This window comes from Oncorhynchus keta, unplaced genomic scaffold, assembly GCF_023373465.1.
Source record: "Oncorhynchus keta strain PuntledgeMale-10-30-2019 unplaced genomic scaffold, Oket_V2 Un_contig_4357_pilon_pilon, whole genome shotgun sequence".
NCBI lineage: Eukaryota > Metazoa > Chordata > Actinopteri > Salmoniformes > Salmonidae > Oncorhynchus > Oncorhynchus keta.
Window position 1 is genome coordinate 26,865 of NW_026287727.1, and position 18,702 is coordinate 45,566.

At 46.7% G+C, this 18,702-nt stretch overlaps 1 protein-coding gene and 1 long non-coding RNA gene across 3 annotated transcripts in view; both read right to left on the reverse strand.

Annotated features, from left to right (window-relative positions):
* usp7 (ubiquitin specific peptidase 7 (herpes virus-associated)) overlaps positions 1–18,702 on the reverse strand; it is an 86,807-nt gene that overhangs the window by 19,019 nt on the left and 49,086 nt on the right. Inside the window, 13 exon segments of the mRNA XM_052509318.1 lie at positions 1,870–1,905; positions 1,907–2,026; positions 2,236–2,340; positions 2,482–2,549; positions 5,067–5,159; positions 6,685–6,790; positions 6,916–7,017; positions 7,360–7,494; positions 8,025–8,155; positions 9,119–9,263; positions 10,846–10,997; positions 11,000–11,022; positions 15,653–15,762. Of these exon segments, the coding sequence (XP_052365278.1) occupies positions 1,870–1,905; positions 1,907–2,026; positions 2,236–2,340; positions 2,482–2,549; positions 5,067–5,159; positions 6,685–6,790; positions 6,916–7,017; positions 7,360–7,494; positions 8,025–8,155; positions 9,119–9,263; positions 10,846–10,997; positions 11,000–11,022; positions 15,653–15,762 (1,326 nt within the window).
* Positions 2,708–4,053, reverse strand: LOC127924594 (uncharacterized). Of its 2 annotated transcripts, XR_008118306.1 has the most exons (4): positions 3,677–4,053; positions 3,325–3,442; positions 3,152–3,210; positions 2,708–2,974 (listed from the first exon to the last, which is right to left on the reverse strand). It is a non-coding gene; the product is annotated as an uncharacterized LOC127924594 (long non-coding RNA). The 2 variants fall into 2 exon arrangements; XR_008118305.1 differs by lacking the exon at positions 3,152–3,210 and having other exon boundaries at positions 2,708–2,917; positions 3,270–3,383.

Genomic DNA, 18,702 nt, shown 5'->3' on the forward strand with positions numbered 1-18,702 from the left:
GCTTTATGGAACAATACCCAAAGTACCAGAGCATGTCTTTAAACACACTAGCTTTATGGAACAATACCCAAAGTACCAGAGCATGTCTTTAAACACACTAGCTTTATGGAACAATACCCAACGTACCAGAGCATGTCTTTAAACACACTAGCTTTATGGAACAATACCCAACGTACCAGAGCATGTCTTTAAACACACTAGCTTTATGGAACAATACCCAAAGTACCAGAGCATGTCTTTAAACACACTAGCTTTATGGAACAATACCCAAAGTACCAGAGCATGTCTTTAAACACACTAGCTTTATGGAACAATACCCAACGTACCAGAGCATGTCTTAACAAAACACACTAGCTTTATGGAACAATACCCAAAGTACCAGAGCATGTCTTTAAACACACTAGCTTTATGGAACAATACCCAACGTACCAGAGCATGTCTTTAAACACACTAGCTTTATGGAACAATACCCAAAGTACCAGAGCATGTCTTTAAACACACTAGCTTTATGGAACAATACCCAAAGTACCAGAGCATGTCTTTAAACACACTAGCTTTATGGAACAATACCCAATGTACCAGAGCATGTCTTTAACAAAACACACTAGCTTTATGGAACAATACCCAAAGTACCAGAGCATGTCTTTAAACACACTAGCTTTATGGAACAATACCCAAAGTACCAGAGCATGTCTTTAAACACACTAGCTTTATGGAACAATACCCAATGTACCAGAGCATGTCTTTAAACACACTAGCTTTATGGAACAATACCCAACGTACCAGAGCATGTCTTTAAACACACTAGCTTTATGGAACAATACCCAAAGTACCAGAGCATGTCTTTAACAAAACACACTAGCTTTATGGAACAATACCCAACGTACCAGAGCATGTCTTTAAACACACTAGCTTTATGGAACAATACCCAACGTACCAGAGCATGTCTTTAAACACACTAGCTTTATGGAACAATACCCAAAGTACCAGAGCATGTCTTTAACAAAACACACTAGCTTTATGGAACAATACCCAACGTACCAGAGCATGTCTTTAAACACACTAGCTTTATGGAACAATACCCAAAGTACCAGAGCATGTCTTTAACAAAACACACTAGCTTTATGGAACAATACCCAAAGTACCAGAGCATGTCTTTAACAAAACACACTAGCTTTATGGAACAATACCCAAAGTACCAGAGCATGTCTTTAACAAAACACACTAGCTTTATGGAACAATACCCAAAGTACCAGAGCATGTCTTTAACAAAACACACTAGCTTTATGGAACAATACCCAAAGTACCAGAGCATGTCTTTAAACACACTAGCTTTATGGAACAATACCCAAAGTACCAGAGCATGTCTTTAAACACACTAGCTTCATGGAACAATACCCAAAGTACCAGAGCATGTCTTTAACAAAACACACTAGCTTTATGGAACAATACCCAAAGTACCAGAGCATGTCTTTAAACACACTAGCTTCATGGAACAATACCCAATGTACCAGAGCATGTCTTTAACAAAACACACTAGCTTCATGGAACAATACCCAAAGTACCAGAGCATGTCTTTAAACACACTAGCTTTATGGAACAATACCCAAAGTACCAGAGCATGTCTTTAAACACACTAGCTTTATGGAACAATACCCAAAGTACCAGAGCATGTCTTTAACAAAACACACTAGCTTTATGGAACAATGGTAGTACCAGAGCATGTCTTTAACAAAACACACTAGCTTTATGGAACAATACCCAAAGTACCAGAGCATGTCTTTAAAACACTAGTAGTTCATCCTGTTACCAGTGCATGTCTTTAAACACACTAGCTTTACCTGGAACAATAGTTACCTGGAACAATACCTGGAAGTACCAGTTCATCCTGTTGGAGAGTGTGATGGACAATACCCAAAGTACCAGAGGATGTCTTGTCACAGAAGATACACTAGCTCGGTGGAACAGGTACCCGGAAGTAGTCCATGGCTGTGGGCAGTTCACTGCTGTCGTTCTCTGGGTCGTACTCTGAGGACCAGGAGAGGAGGAGGAGGAGGAGGAGGAGAAGAGGAGAGAGGAGACGAAACAGAGACATTAGCTGGGAGAGGCTAGTCAATATGTTACCCGAATTCTCCAAACACAATGTGTTGAGATGACCAGAACATTCTCTACAACAGGGCTCTCCATCTCGCTTCCCTCCTGCGGGTTGTTGTTAGATTCCCATGTTGGAATGACTTACTTCTGGAAGACGATGATGTCTCCGTCCATGAGCTCATCCAGGGCCTTGTCCAATGACACGTCGTAGTCCTGTATCCGCTCTGTTAAATTAGGCTTCACTTCCTGGAACACAGACACATGGGAGATGGAGGCTGTTTGTGTAGATGTGATGGACCTGGAGTTGGGTGACCTGTGTTCTCACCTCAGAGAAGGCTAGTGTGTGTGTGTGTGTGTGTGTGTGTGTGTGTGTGTGTGTGTGTTCACCTCATAGAGGATAAGGCTGGTCTCCTGTTGAAAGCCTGCTCTCTCACACATGACGGGCAGCAGGTCTCCTGGTAGAGAAAACAACATACATTTAACACTGCTACACACACACTTCCACTCTAATACTACTCCACATCTACCTCAGGATTTAACACTGCTACACACACTTCCACTCTAATACTACCCACATCTACCACAGGATTTAACACTACTGCTACACACACACACACTTCCACTCTAATACTACTCCACATCTACCTCAGGATTTAACACTGCTACACACACACACTTCCACTCTAATACTACTCCACATCTACCTCAGGATTTAACACTACTGCTACACACACACACTTCCACTCTAATACTACTCCACATCTACCACAGGATTTAACACTGCTACACACACACTTCCACTCTAATACTACTCCACATCTACCTCAGGATTTAACACTGCTACACACACACTTCCACTCTAATACTACTCCACATCTACCTCAGGATTTAACACTGCTACACACACACACTTCCACTCTAATACTACTCCACATCTACCACAGGATTTAACACTGCTACACACACACACTTCCACTCTAATACTACTCCACATCTACCACAGGATTTAACACTGCTACACACACACACACTTCCACTAATACTACTCCACATCTACCACAGGATTTAACACTGCTACACACACACACTTCCACTCTAATACTACTCCACATCTACCTCAGGATTTAACACTGCTACACACACACACTTCCACTCTAATACTACTCCACATCTACCACAGGATTTAACACTGCTACACACACTTCCACTCTAATACTACTCCACATCTACCACAGGATTTAACACTGCTACACACACACACTTCCACTCTAATACTACTCCACATCTACCTCAGGATTTAACACTGCTACACACACACACTTCAACTCTAATACTACTCCACATCTACCTCAGGATTTAACACTGCTACACACACACACTTCCACTCTAATACTACTCCACATCTACCACAGGATTTAACACTGCTACACACACACACTTCAACTCTAATACTACTCCACATCTACCACAGGATTTAACACTGCTACACACACACACTTCCACTCTAATACTACTCCACATCTACCACAGGATTTAACACTGCTACACACACACTTCCACTCTAATGCTACTCCACATCTACCACAGGATTTAACACTGCTACACACACACACACACTTCCACTCTAATACTACTCCACATCTACCATAGGATTTAACACTGCTACACACACACACACTTCCACTCTAATACTACTCCACATCTACCTCAGGATTTAACACTGCTACACACACACACACTTCCACTCTAATACTACTCCACATCTACCACAGGATTTAACACTGCTACACACACACACTTCCACTCTAATACTACTCCACATCTACCTCAGGATTTAACACTGCTACACACACACTTCCACTCTAATACTACTCCACATCTACCTCAGGATTTAACACTGCTACACACACACACTTCCACTCTAATACTACTCCACATCTACCACAGGATTTAACACTGCTACACACACACACTTCAACTCTAATACTACACATGTACCACAGGATTTAACACTGCTCACACTTCCACTAATACTACTCCACATCTACCACAGGATTTAACACTGCTACACACACACACTTCCACTCTAATACTACTCCACATCTACCACAGGATTTAACACTGCTACACACACACACTTCCACTCTAATACTACTCCACATCTACCTCAGGATTTAACACTGCTACACACACACTTCCACTCTAATACTACTCCACATGTACCACAGGATTTAACACTGCTACACACACACACTTCAACTCTAATACTACTCCACATGTACCACAGGATTTAACACTGCTACACACACACTTCCACTTTAAAACTACTCCACATCTACCACAGGATTTAACACTGCTACACACACACACTTCCACTCTAATACTACTCCACATCTACCTCAGGATTTAACACTGCTACACACACACACTTCAACTCTAATACTACTCCACATCTACCACAGGGTTCTCCTCGGGATTTAACAAGGTGGTGCTGCTGAGTAAGGAGGGGGAGGCCTAACTGGGAAACCCCTCTAAGTGTACCCCCCATAACTGAAACCCCCACCCCACCCTCAACCCCTCCCCCCCTCTACCTGAACCCCCCCCTCTACCCGAAACAACCCCCTCTACCCAAAACAACCCCTCTACCCAAAACAACCCCCTCTACCCGAAACAACCCCCTCTACCCGAAACAACCCCCTCTACCCGAAACAACCCCCTCTACCCGAAACAACCCCTCTACCCGAAACAACCCCTCTACCCGAAACACCCCCCTCTACCCGAAACAACCCCTCTACCCGAAACAACCCCCTCTACCCGAAACAACCCCCTCTACCCGAAACAACCCCTCTACCCGAAACAACCCCCTCTACCTGAAACAACCCCCTCTACCTGAAACCCCCTCTGCCATTTCCTGCCCTCTAGAGGCTTAAATGATAACAAAAGCGAAACAATTAAATTAAAATAATACGTACGTATTTTACAGGATATAGCTGTGTAGATATGTCCACAATAATTTAAGCTTCTGCTTTTTGGATCATACATCTTCAAGAACAGCATGACGTCGTCTGAAGAGAGAGTTTGAGGACGATCATTAAAATAAGGAATAAGGACAATCCATTTTTACTTGACCACAGTTACATAAAAAAAAACATATCCGTTTCTTTGAAACGACTTGTGGTTTCATCTAAAAAAGTAAAATGGCTTTAACTAGCCGCTTTGTACTTCGTGGTCATTAGTCAGAGGGCGTTAACCCCCCGTGTCCTAAACAACCTGGGAATAAAGGAATACCAGTCTTTGATAATTGGCTAATAGTCACGGCCTTTGATAATTGGCTAACAGTCACGGCCTTTGATAATTGGCTAACAGTCACGGCCTTTGATAATTGGCTAACAGTCACGGCCTTTGATAATTGGCTAACAGTCACGGCCTTTGATAATTGGCTAACAGTCACGGCCCTAACAGTCACGGCCTTTGATAATTGGCTAACAGTCACGGCCTTTGATAATTGGCTAACAGTCACGGCCTTTGATAATTGGCTAACAGTCACGGCCTTTGATAATTGGCTAACAGTCACGGCCTTTGATAATTGGCTAACAGTCACGGCCTTTGATAATTAACAGGCCTTTGATAATTGGCTAACAGTCACGGCCTTTGATAATTGGCTAACAGTCACGGCCTTTGATAATTGGCTAACAGTCACGGCCTTTGATAATTGGCTAACAGTCACGGCCTTTGATAATTGGCTAACAGTCACGGCCTTTGATAATTGGCTAACAGTCACGGCCTTTGATAATTGGCTAACAGTCACGGCCTTTGATAATTGGCTAACAGTCACGGCCTTTGATAATTGGCTAACAGTCACGGCCTTTGATAATTGGCTAACAGTCACGGCCTTTGATAATTGGCTAACAGTCACGGCCTTTGATAATTGGCTAACAGTCACGGCCTTTGATAATTGGCTAACAGTCCGGCTAACAGTCACGGCCTTTGATAATTGGCTAACAGTCCCGGCCTTTGATAATTGGCTAATAGTCCCGGCCTTTGATAATTGGCTAATAGTCCCGGCCTTTGATAATTGGCTAATAGTCCCGGCCTTTGATAATTGGCTAATAGTCCCGGCCTTTGATAATTGGCTAATAGTCCCGGCCTTTGATAATTGGCTAATAGTCCCGGCCTTTGATAATTGGCTAATAGTCCCGGCCTTTGATAATTGGCTAATAGTCACGGTCTTTGATAATTGGCTAATAGTCACGGTCTTTGATAATTGGCTAATAGTCACGGTCTTTGATAATTGGCTAATAGTCACAGTCTTTGATAATTGGCTAATAGTCACGGTCTTTGATAATTGGCTAATAGTCACGGTCTTTGATAATTGGCTAATAGTCACAGTCTTTGATAATTGGGTAATAGTCACGGTCTTTGATAATTGGCTAATAGTCACAGTCTTTGATAATTGGCTAATAGTCACAGTCTTTGATAATTGGCTAATAGTCACAGTCTTTGATAATTGGCTAATAGTCACAGTCTTTGATAATTGGGTAACAGTCTGAACTCACGGTCTTTGATAATTGGGTAACAGTCTGAACTCACGGTCTTTGTCGAACTTGGGTAACGTTGCTCCGCTGGCAGCCATCTCAGGATCCACCGTCTCCAAAAATATAGTCCAGGGATTCTCGTTGTCGCTCAAGTCTATCATCTGGGGAGAACACACACACAGGGTTACACACACACACAGAGGGTTACACACATACCAGTCCCTCTACTGTCTTCCAAGAGACGACAGGACAGTTTCCAGGACAACCTGGTGGTTGTGTTACTCACAGACTTGCTGCAGTCTGCCTCGTAGTCCAGCATGGCAGGTCTCTTGGTGCCGTTGCTCCGGGCCTGCATGGGCCACAGCCTCATCTGGTCCTGTGGGAATCCCTGTAGCACATCAATACACTGTCAGACTGGGCCTACACACAAGCACGGTTCCTCTCCAGGGTTCTTACTTCGACGTCCTCCGGGAGAAGTAGAACAGAGGTGGAACAGCAGGTTAAAAGGTTAACGGAGGAGAGGACAACAACACACAGAGACTGAGACAGACAGAAGACAGGAACAGAGAGAGAGAGAAAGAGGAGACAGGAAAGGAGAGGGGGAGACAGAGACAGAGAGGAGACAGGAACGGAGAGAGAGACAGAGAGAAGACAGGAACAGAGAGAGAGAGAGAGAGAGGAGACAGGAAAGGAGAGGGGGAGACAGAGAGAGAGGAGACAGGAGTCTCACCATGGTCTGGGAGAGATTCTGGACAAACTCCTGCAGCGTGGAGCTCTTCAGGACCTTGAACACAGTGTACTTCACCTTCTCCTCATCATACATGTCATTACCCTGGTGACCACAGAACTGGTCCTCTGTCACAATCTGGGAGGAGAGAGAGACGAGGAGAAGGAGAGGAGAAGGAGAGCGGAGGAGAGAGAGAAGGAGAGGAGAAGGAGAGCGGAGGAGAGAGAGAAGGGAGGAAGAGAGGGCGAGGAGAAGAAGGAGAGGAGAAGGAGAACGGAGGAGAGAGAGAAAGGAGGAAGACAGAGGGCGATGAGAGCGGAGGAGAGAGAGGAGGAGAGAGAAAGGAGGAGAAGAAGAAGAGCGGAGGGAGAGAGGGAGGAGGAAGAGAGAGGGGGCGAGGAGAGCGGAGGAGAGAGGGAGGAGGAAGAGAGAGGGGGCGAGGAGAGCGGAGGAGAGAGGGAGGAGGAAGAGAGAGGGGGCGAGGAGAGCGGAGGAGAGAGAGAAAGGAGGAGAGAGAGGGAGGGGGAAGAGACATGGAGAGAGAGACAAGTGATTCATAACACCAAAATTCTCCAAAAGCTGTTCTGTTATTATCTGGACCTGTGACTGTGGGGGGGGGGCTCCAAGCCTTACATAGACCTGTGACTGGGGGGGGCTCCATGCCTTACCTGGACCTGCATGTAGAGATGGGCCTCCTGCCGCTCCTTCCTCTTCTGAGCCTCAACCCTCTTCTCCTCCTGAAGCCTCTCCACCAGCTGCTGGGGGATGTCCACGTCGTTTACAGCTAGCAGCACCTCACCTGGGGGGAGATGGGTAAACACAGGGTTACCTAACAACACCTCACCTGGGGGGAGATGGGTAAACACAAGGTTATCACATCATGTGCTACAAAAGGTAGTATAAGGCTTCATAGCATTGGCTTAGTGAGTGATCAGGCTTCAAAGGGACTTACTGAGTCGTAAAGCGCCACAAGGTGACTTACTGAGTCGTAAAGCGCCACAAGGTGACTTACTGAGTCGTAAAGCGCCACAAGGTGACTTACTGAGTCGTAAAGCGCCACAAGGTGACTTACTGAGTCGTAAAGCGCCACAAGGTGACTTACTGAGTCGTAAAGCGCCACAAGGTGACTTACTGAGTCGTAAAGCGCCACAAGGTGACTTACTGAGTCGTAAAGCGCCACAAGGTGACTTACTGAGTCGTAAAGGGCCCCAAGGTGACTTACTGAGTCGTAAAGGGCCCCAAGGTGACTTACTGAGTCGTAAAGGGCCCCAAGGTGACTTACTGAGTCGTAAAGGGCCCCAAGGTGACTTACTGAGTCGTAAAGGGCCCCAAGGTGACTTACTGAGTCGTAAAGGGCCCCAAGGTGACTTACTGAGTCGTAAAGGGCCCCAAGGTGACTTACTGAGTCGTAAAGGGCCCCAAGGTGACTTACTGAGTCGTAAAGCGCCACAAGGTGACTTACTGAGTCGTAAAGCGCCACAAGGTGACTTACTGAGTCGTAAAGCGCCACAAGGTGACTTACTGAGTCGTAAAGCGCCACAAGGTGACTTACTGAGTCGTAAAGCGCCACAAGGTGACTTACTGAGTCGTAAAGCGCCACAAGGTGACTTACTGAGTCGTAAAGCGCCACAAGGTGACTTACTGAGTCGTAAAGCGCCACAAGGTGACTTACTGAGTCGTAAAGCGCCACAAGGTGACTTACTGAGTCGTAAAGCGCCACAAGGTGACTTACTGAGTCGTAAAGCGCCACAAGGTGACTTACTGAGTTTGGACTCGCGGATGTACACCAGCATGTAAGCATTGGTGCAGTGACGTACTGACAGGTCGTCGTCATGGCCACCGTAGTTGTGTTCAATGGCTTCCTCCTTGGTGCACCGTGACACCACGTCATCATCAAACTTACACCACTGGAGAGGAAGGGGAGAGAGAGAGAGACAGAGAGAGACAGAGAGAGACAGAGAGAGACAGAGAGAGACAGATAGAGAGAGACAGAGAGAGACAGAGAGAGAGACAGAGAGAGACAGAGAGAGAGACAGAGAGAGAGAGAGAGAGAGAGAGAGAGACAGAGAGAGAGAGAGAGACAGAGAGAGAGAGAGAGAGAGACAGAGAGAGAGAGAGAGACAGAGAGAGACAGAGAGAGAGAGAGAGAGAGAGAGAGAGACAGAGAGAGAGAGAGAGAGACAGAGAGAGACAGAGAGAGAGAGAGAGAGAGAGAGAGAGAGAGAGAGAGAGAGAGAGAGAGAGAGAGAGAGAGAGACAGAGAGAGAGAGAGAGAGAGAGAGACAGAGAGAGACAGAGAGAGACAGAGAGAGACAGAGAGAGACAGAGAGAGACAGAGAGAGACAGAGAGAGACAGAGAGAGACAGAGAGAGACAGAGAGACAGAGAGAGAGAGAGAGACAGAGAGAGAGAGAGAGACAGAGAGACAGAGAGACAGAGAGAGACAGAGAGACAGAGAGAGAGAGAGAGAGAGAGAGAGAGAGAGAGAGACAGAGAGAGAGAGAGAGACAGAGAGAGAGAGAGAGACAGAGAGAGACAGAGAGAGACAGAGAGAGACAGAGAGAGCAGATGTACCTTATTAAGAAAACAGTTATGATGAAGTTATTATGACATAATTTCTCAGGACACGTGAGCAGAATGTTGGCTGCACATTATGACATCATTTCTCAGGACAAGTGAGCAGAATGTTGGCTGCACATTATGACATCATTTCTCAGGACACGTGAGCAGAATGTTGGCTGCACATTATGACATCATTTCTCAGGACACATGAGCAGAGTGTTGGCTGCACATTATGACATCATTTCTCAGGACACGTGAGCAGAATGTTGGCTGCACATTATGACATCATTTCTCAGGACACGTGAGCAGAGTGTTGGCTGCACATTATGACATCATTTCTCAGGACACGTGAGCAGAATGTTGGCTGCACATTATGACATCATTTCTCAGGACACGTGAGCAGAATGTTGGCTGCACATTATGACATAATTTCTCAGGACACGTGAGCAGAATGTTGGCTGCACATTATGACATAATTTCTCAGGACACGTGAGCAGAATGTTGGCTGCACATTATGACATCATTTCTCAGGACACGTGAGCAGAATGTTGGCTGCACATTATGACATCATTTCTCAGGACACGTGAGCAGAATGTTGGCTGCACATTATGACATCATTTCTCAGGACACGTGAGCAGAATGTTGGCTGCACATTATGACATCATTTCTCAGGACACGTGAGCAGAATGTTGGCTGCACATTATGACATCATTTCTCAGGACACGTGAGCAGAATGTTGGCTGCACATTATGACATCATTTCTCAGGACACGTGAGCAGAATGTTGGCTGCACATTATGACATCATTTCTTACTGTGTTAATAACATGATAAAACACCTTTCAGGTTGACAAAAACAACAGTAGTTCTTAAGCCCCATTAATGATCCAATATACTCCTGCTAACTGATTGGTGGGTTGGGGGACTCACGATGGGCTCCTTGACGCTGACTTTTCCGTCTCCTTTGGGGTTGAGGTAGACGACATAGTGTCCTCCGTGGTTGTCTCCACTGTGGACCAGCACGGCATGCAGGATGTAGTTGGCCGGGTCCTTAGAGTCAGTCTTCTGGAGAAACTCATCCAGGGAAGCTGCTCCGGAAACTCAAACCTGGGAGGGGAGGAGAGACAGAGGAGAGACAGAGAGAGGTAATGTAATGTCTTTACTTTTGTAATGTCTTTACTGTTTTGAAACTGTTGTATGTGTAATGTTTACTGTTAATTTTTGTTGTTTTTCACTTTATATATTCACTTTGTATGTTGTCTACCTCACTTGCTTTGGCAATGTTAACACATGTTTCCCATGCCAATAAAGCCCTTGAATTGAATTGAGAGGAGGGGAGGAGAGAGAGACAGAGAGAGAGACAGAGAGAGGAGGGAGAGGAGAGAGAGAAAGAGAGAGGGGGAGGAGAGACACAGAGAGGAGGGGGGAGAGACACAGAGAGGAGGGGGGAGAGACAGAGACAGACACAGAGAGGGGGCGAGACGGAGAGGAAGAAAAGGTATTTTTGTGATTAGTATTTTGGTCTCCATGTTCCTCCTGTGTTGTAGCTTCAATATGAGCTCCATTTAGGACATCAGACTCCCTGGTGAAGCAGACAGGAATGTGCTGTGTTACCCCAGTGGGGCTTTGACCTACACTGGGGGGGTTAAGTTACCATGACCTACACTGGGGGGGTTAAGTTACCATGACCTGCACTGGGGGGGTTAAGTTACCATGACCTGCACTGGGTTGACAAAACATTATGAACACCTGCTCTTTCCATGACAGACTGACCAGGTGAATCCAGGTGAAAGATATGGTCCCTTATTGATGTTAAATCCACTTCAATCAGTGTCGATGAAGGGGAGGAGACCAGGTTAAAGATGAAGGGGAGGAGACCAGGTTAAAGATGAAGGGGAGGAGACCAGGTTAAAGATGAAGGGGAGGAGACCAGGTTAAAGATGAAGGGGAGGAGACCTGGTTAAAGATGAAGGGGAGGAGACCAGGTTAAAGATGAAGGGGAGGAGACCTGGTTAAAGATGAAGGGGAGGAGACCAGGTTAAAGATGAAGGAGGAGACCAGGTTAAAGATGAAGGGGAGGAGACCTGGTTAAAGATGAAGGGGAGGAGACCTGGTTAAAGATGAAGGGGAGGAGACCTGGTTAAAGATGAAGGGGAGGAGACCAGGTTGAAGATGAAGGGGAGGAGACCAGGTTAAAGATGAAGGGGAGGAGACCAGGTTAAAGATGAAGGGGAGGAGACCAGGTTAAAGATGAAGGGGAGGAGACCAGGTTAAAGATGAAGGGGAGGAGACCAGGTTAAAAATGAAGGGGAGGAGACCAGGTTAAAAATGAAGGGGAGGAGACCAGGTTAAAGATGAAGGGGAGGAGACCAGGTTAAAGATGAAGGGGAGGAGACCAGGTTAAAGATGAAGGGGAGGAGACCAGGTTAAAGATGAAGGGGAGGAGACCAGGTTAAAGATGAAGGGGAGGAGACCTGGTTAAAGATGAAGGGGAGGAGACCTGGTTAAAGATGAAGGGGAGGAGACCTGGTTAAAGATGAAGGGGAGGAGACCTGGTTAAAGATGAAGGGGAGGAGACCTGGTTAAAGATGAAGGGGAGGAGACCTGGTTAAAGATGAAGGGGAGGAGACCTGGTTAAAGATGAAGGGGAGGAGACAGGTTAAAGATGAAGGGGAGGAGACAGGTTAAAGATGAAGGGGAGGAGACCAGGTTAAAGATGAAGGGGAGGAGACCAGGTTAAAGATGAAGGGGAGGAGACCAGGTTAAAGATGAAGGGGAGGAGACCAGGTTAAAGATGAAGGGGAGGAGACCTGGTTAAAGATGAAGGGGAGGAGACCTGGTTAAAGATGAAGGGGAGGAGACCTGGTTAAAGATGAAGGGGAGGAGACCTGGTTAAAGATGAAGGGGAGGAGACCTGGTTAAAGATGAAGGGGAGGAGACCTGGTTAAAGATGAAGGGGAGGAGACCTGGTTAAAGATGAAGGGGAGGAGACCTGGTTAAAGATGAAGGGGAGGAGACCTGGTTAAAGATGAAGGGGAGGAGACCTGGTTAAAGATGAAGGGGAGGAGACCTGGTTAAAGATGAAGGGGAGGAGACCTGGTTAAAGATGAAGGGGAGGAGACCTGGTTAAAGATGAAGGGGAGGAGACCTGGTTAAAGATGAAGGGGAGGAGACCTGGTTAAAGATGAAGGGGAGGAGACCTGGTTAAAGATGAAGGGGAGGAGACCTGGTTAAAGATGAAGGGGAGGAGACCTGGTTAAAGATGAAGGGGAGGAGACCTGGTTAAAGATGAAGGGGAGGAGACCTGGTTAAAGATGAAGGGGAGGAGACCTGGTTAAAGATGAAGGGGAGGAGACCTGGTTAAAGATGAAGGGAGGAGACCTGGTTAAAGATGAAGGGGAGGAGACCTGGTTAAAGATGAAGGGGAGGAGACCTGGTTAAAGATGAAGGGGAGGAGACCTGGTTAAAGATGAAGGGGAGGAGACCTGGTTAAAGATGAAGGGGAGGAGACCTGGTTAAAGATGAAGGGGAGGAGACCTGGTTAAAGATGAAGGGGAGGAGACCTGGTTAAAGATGAAGGGGAGGAGACCTGGTTAAAGATGAAGGGGAGGAGACCTGGTTAAAGATGAAGGGGAGGAGACCTGGTTAAAGATGAAGGGGAGGAGACCTGGTTAAAGATGAAGGGGAGGAGACCTGGTTAAAGATGAAAAGATGTTAAAGATGAAGGGGAGGAGACCTGGTTAAAGATGAAGGGGAGGAGACCTGGTTAAAGATGAAGGGGAGGAGACCTGGTTAAAGATGAATGGGAGGAGACCTGGTTAAAGATGAAGGGGAGGAGACCTGGTTAAAGATGAAGGGGGAGGAGACCTGGTTAAAGATGAATGGGAGGAGACCTGGTTAAAGATGAATGGGAGGAGACCTGGTTAAAGATGAATGGGAGGAGACCTGGTTAAAGATGAATGGGAGGAGACCAGGTTAAAGATGAAGGGATGGAGACCTGGTTAAAGATGAAGGGGAGGAGACCAGGTTAAAGATGAAGGGGAGGAGACAGGTTAAAGATGAAGGGGAGGAGACAGGTTAAAGATGAAGGGGAGGAGACCTGGTTAAAGATGAAGGGGAGGAGACCTGGTTAAAGATGAAGGAGGAGACCAGGTTAAAGGTGAAGGGGAGGAGACCAGGTTAAAGGTGAAGGGGAGGAGACCAGGTTAAAGATGAAGGGGAGGAGACCAGGTTAAAGATGAAGGGGAGGAGACCAGGTTAAAGATGAAGGGGAGGAGACCAGGTTAAAGATGAAGGGGAGGAGACCAGGTTAAAGATGAAGGGGAGGAGACCAGGTTAAAGATGAAGGGGAGGAGACCAGGTTAAAGATGAAGGGGAGGAGACCAGGTTAAAGATGAAGGGGAGGAGACCAGGTTAAAGATGAAGGGGAGGAGACCAGGTTAAAGATGAAGGGGAGGAGACCAGGTTAAAGATGAAGGGGAGGAGACCAGGTTAAAGATGAAGGGGAGGAGACCTGGTTAAAGATGAAGGGGAGGAGACCTGGTTAAAGATGAAGGGGAGGAGACCTGGTTAAAGATGAAGGGGAGTAAATAGGGTAAAATAATGATTTTGGAGCCTTGAGACAATTGAGACATGGATTGTGCCTGTGTTGCCATTCAGAGGGCAAGACAACATATTAGTGACTTTGAACGGGGTAGCAGGTGCCAGGCGCACCGTTTTGTGTCAAGAACTGCAACGCTGCTGGGTTTTTCACACTGTGTGTATCAAGAATGGTCCACCACCCAAAAGACATCCAGCCAACTGGACACAACTGTGGGAAGTATTGGAGTCAACATGGGCCAGCATCCCTGTGGAACGCTTTCAACACCTTGTAGAGTCAACATGGGCCAGCATCCCTGTGGAACACTTTCAACACCTTGTAGAGTCAACATGGGCCAGCATCCCTGTGGAACGCTTTCAACACCTTGTAGAGTCAACATGGGCCAGCATCCCTGTGGAACGCTTTCAACACCTTGTAGAGTCAACATGGGCCAGCATCCCTGTGGAACGCTTTCAACACCTTGTAGAGTCAACATGGGCCAGCATCCCTGTGGAACGCTTTCAACACCTTGTAGAGTCAACATGGGCCAGCATCCCTGTGGAACACTTTCAACACCTTGTAGAGTCAACATGGGCCAGCATCCCTGTGGAACACTTTCAACACCTTGTAGAGTCAACATGGGCCAGCATCCCTGTGGAACACTTTCAACACCTTGTAGAGTCAACATGGGCCAGCATCCCTGTGGAACACTTTCAACACCTTGTAGAGTCAACATGGGCCAGCATCCCTGTGGAACACTTTCAACACCTTGTGGAGTCAACATGGGCCAGCATCCCTGTGGAACACTTTCAACACCTTGTGGAGTCAACATGGGTCCAGCATCCCTGTGGAACGCTTTCAACACCTTGTAGAGTCAACATGGGCCAGCATCCCTGTGGAACGCTTTCAACACCTTGTAGAGTCAACATGGGCCAGCATCCCTGTGGAACGCTTTCAACACCTTGTGGAGTCAACATGGGCCAGCATCCCTGTGGAACGCTTTCAACACCTTGTGGAGGCCACGCCCTGAAGAATTGAGGCTGTTCTGAGGGCAAACGGGGCAACTCAATATCAGGAAGTTGTTCTTACCGTTTGGTATAGTCAGTTTACCTGTGGAATCAACGTGTTTAGACAGGTGTGTGTGTAGGTGTGTGTTACCTGTCGTTGATCTTGATGTTTTGGTCGGTCTGAGGGTCGTACATGAACCTCATCAGCTGCAGGTGCAGTATGGGAGGGAAAGTCAGGAACTTCACACCCTTCTCCGCTTCCTGAAAACACACACATGACCGGTAAGACTACTGACTCATCATCCATGTGTCCTACCTCCAGTAGATTATACAGGACCAGAGACCCCCCAGGTCTGAATCTAGACAGAGAGTATACAGGACCAGAGACCCCCAGGTCTGAATCTAGACAGAGAGTATACAGGACCAGAGACCCCCAGGTCTGAATCTAGACAGAGAGTATATACAGGACCAGAGACCCCCAGGTCTGAATCTAGACCCCCAGGTCTGAATCTAGACCCCCAGGTCTGAATCTAGACCCCCAGGTCTGAATCTAGACAGAGAGTATACAGGACCAGAGACCCCCAGGTCTGAATCTAGACAGAGAGTATACAGGACCAGAGACCCCCAGGTCTGAATCTAGACCCCCAGGTCTGAATCTAGACCCCCAGGTCTGAATCTAGACAGAGAGTATACAGGACCAGAGACCCCCAGGTCTGAATCTAGACCCCCAGGTCTGAATCTAGACCCCCAGGTCTGAATCTAGACCCCCAGGTCTGAATCTAGATCCCCCAGGTCTGAATCTAGACCCCCAGGTCTGAATCTAGACAGAGAGTATACAGGACCAGAGACCCCCAGGTCTGAATCTAGACAGAGAGTATACAGGACCAGAGACCCCCAGGTCTGAATCTAGACCCCCAGGTCTGAATCTAGACAGAGAGTATACAGGACCAGAGACCCCCAGGTCTGAATCTAGACAGAGAGTATACAGGACCAGAGACCCCCAGGTCTGAATCTAGACCCCCAGGTCTGAATCTAGACCCCCAGGTCTGAATCTAGACCCCCAGGTCTGAATCTAGACCCCCAGGTCTGAATCTAGACCCCCAGGTCTGAATCTAGACAGAGAGTATACAGGACCAGAGACCCCCAGGTCTGAATCTAGACAGAGAGTATACAGGACCAGAGACCCCCAGGTCTGAATCTAGACCCCCAGGTCTGAATCTAGACCCCCAGGTCTGAATCTAGACAGAGAGTATACAGGACCAGAGACCCCCAGGTCTGAATCTAGACAGAGAGTATATAGGACCAGAGACCCCCAGGTCTGATTCTAGACCCCCAGGTCTGAATCTAGACCCCCAGGTCTGAATCTAGACAGAGAGTATATAGGACCAGAGACCCCCAGGTCTGAATCTAGACCCCCAGGTCTGAATCTAGACCCCCAGGTCTGAATCTAGACAGAGAGTATATAGGACCAGAGACCCCCAGGTCTGAATCTAGACAGAGAGTATGTGTAGATTATAAAGGACCCAGAGACCCCCAGGTCTGAATCTAGACAGAGAGTATGTGTAGATTATAAAGGACCCAGAGACCCCCAGGTCTGAATCTAGACAGAGAGTATGTGTAGATTATACAGGACCCAGAGACCCCCCCCAGGTCTGAATCTAGACAGAGAGTATGTGTAGATTATACAGGACCCAGAGACCCCCAGGTCTGAATCTAGACAGAGAGTATGTGTAGATTATACAGGACCCAGAGACCCCCCCAGGTCTGAATCTAGACAGAGAGTATGTGTAGATTATACAGGACCAGAGACCCCCCAGGTCTGAATCTAGACAGAGTATGTGTAGATTATACAGGACCAGAGACCCCCAGGTCTGAATCTAGACAGAGAGTATGTGTAGATTATAAAGGACCCAGAGACCCCCAGGTCTGAATCTAGACAGAGAGTATGTGTAGATTATACAGGACCAGAGACCCCCCAGGTCTGAATCTAGACAGAGAGTATGTGTAGATTATACAGGACCAGAGACCCCCCAGGTCTGAATCTAGACAGAGTATGTGTAGATTATACAGGACCAGAGACCCCCCAGGTCTGAATCTAGACAGAGTATGTGTAGATTATATAGGACCCAGAGACCCCCCAGGTCTGAATCTAGACAGAGAGTATGTGTAGATTATACAGGACCCAGAGACCCCCCAGGTCTGAATCTAGACAGAGATTATAAAGGACCCAGAGATGTTCAACTAACTGACCCTTCTCTGGTCTAAAGAATTGATTTTGACCCAACAAATCCGCCCTAAGAATGTTTGAAATCCCGTTGCGGCCCTCGAACCAAATATGATTGGCCAGCTGTTCTACAGCCTCACCTATAGGCCATGTTCCTAAAGCACACTTACACCCATCGTCAACTATATAACCTCATTATGAACATGTTATGTAGCCTGAGTGTTTATAAGACATCTATCTATAAATCCTGTACACACCCTTTATAAAGCCTGAATAAGGCCTCATCCGTAGCCATATAAAGCATCTTAACCATACATAAGGCCTTTATAAAGCCTGAATAAGGCCTCATCCGTAGTCATATAAAGCATCTTAACCATACATATGGCCTTTATAAAGCCTGAATAAGGCCTCATCCGTAGTCATATAAAGCATCTTAACCATACATAAGGCCTTTATAAAGCCTGAATAAGGCCTCATCCGTAGTCATATAAAGCATCTTAACCATACATAAGGCCTTTATAAAGCCTGAATAAGGCCTCATCCGTAGTCATATAAAGCATCTTAACCATACATATGGCCTTTATAAAGCCTGAATAAGGCCTCATCCGTAGTCATATAAAGCATCTTAACCATACATAAGGCCTTTATAAAGCCTGAATAAGGCCTCATCCGTAGTCATATAAAGCACCTTTTAACCATACATAAGGCCTTCATAAAGCCTGAATAAGGCCTCATCCGTAGTCATATAAAGCACCTTTTAACCATACATAAGGCCTTTATAAAGCCTGAATAAGGCCTCATCCGTAGTCATATAAAGCATTTTAACCATACATAAGGCCTTCATAAAGCCTGAATAAGGCCTCATCCGTAGTCATATAAAGCACCTTTTAACCATACATAAGGCCTTCATAAAGCCTGAATAAGGCCTCATCCGTAGTCATAAAGCATCTTAACCATACATACGGCCTTTATAAAGC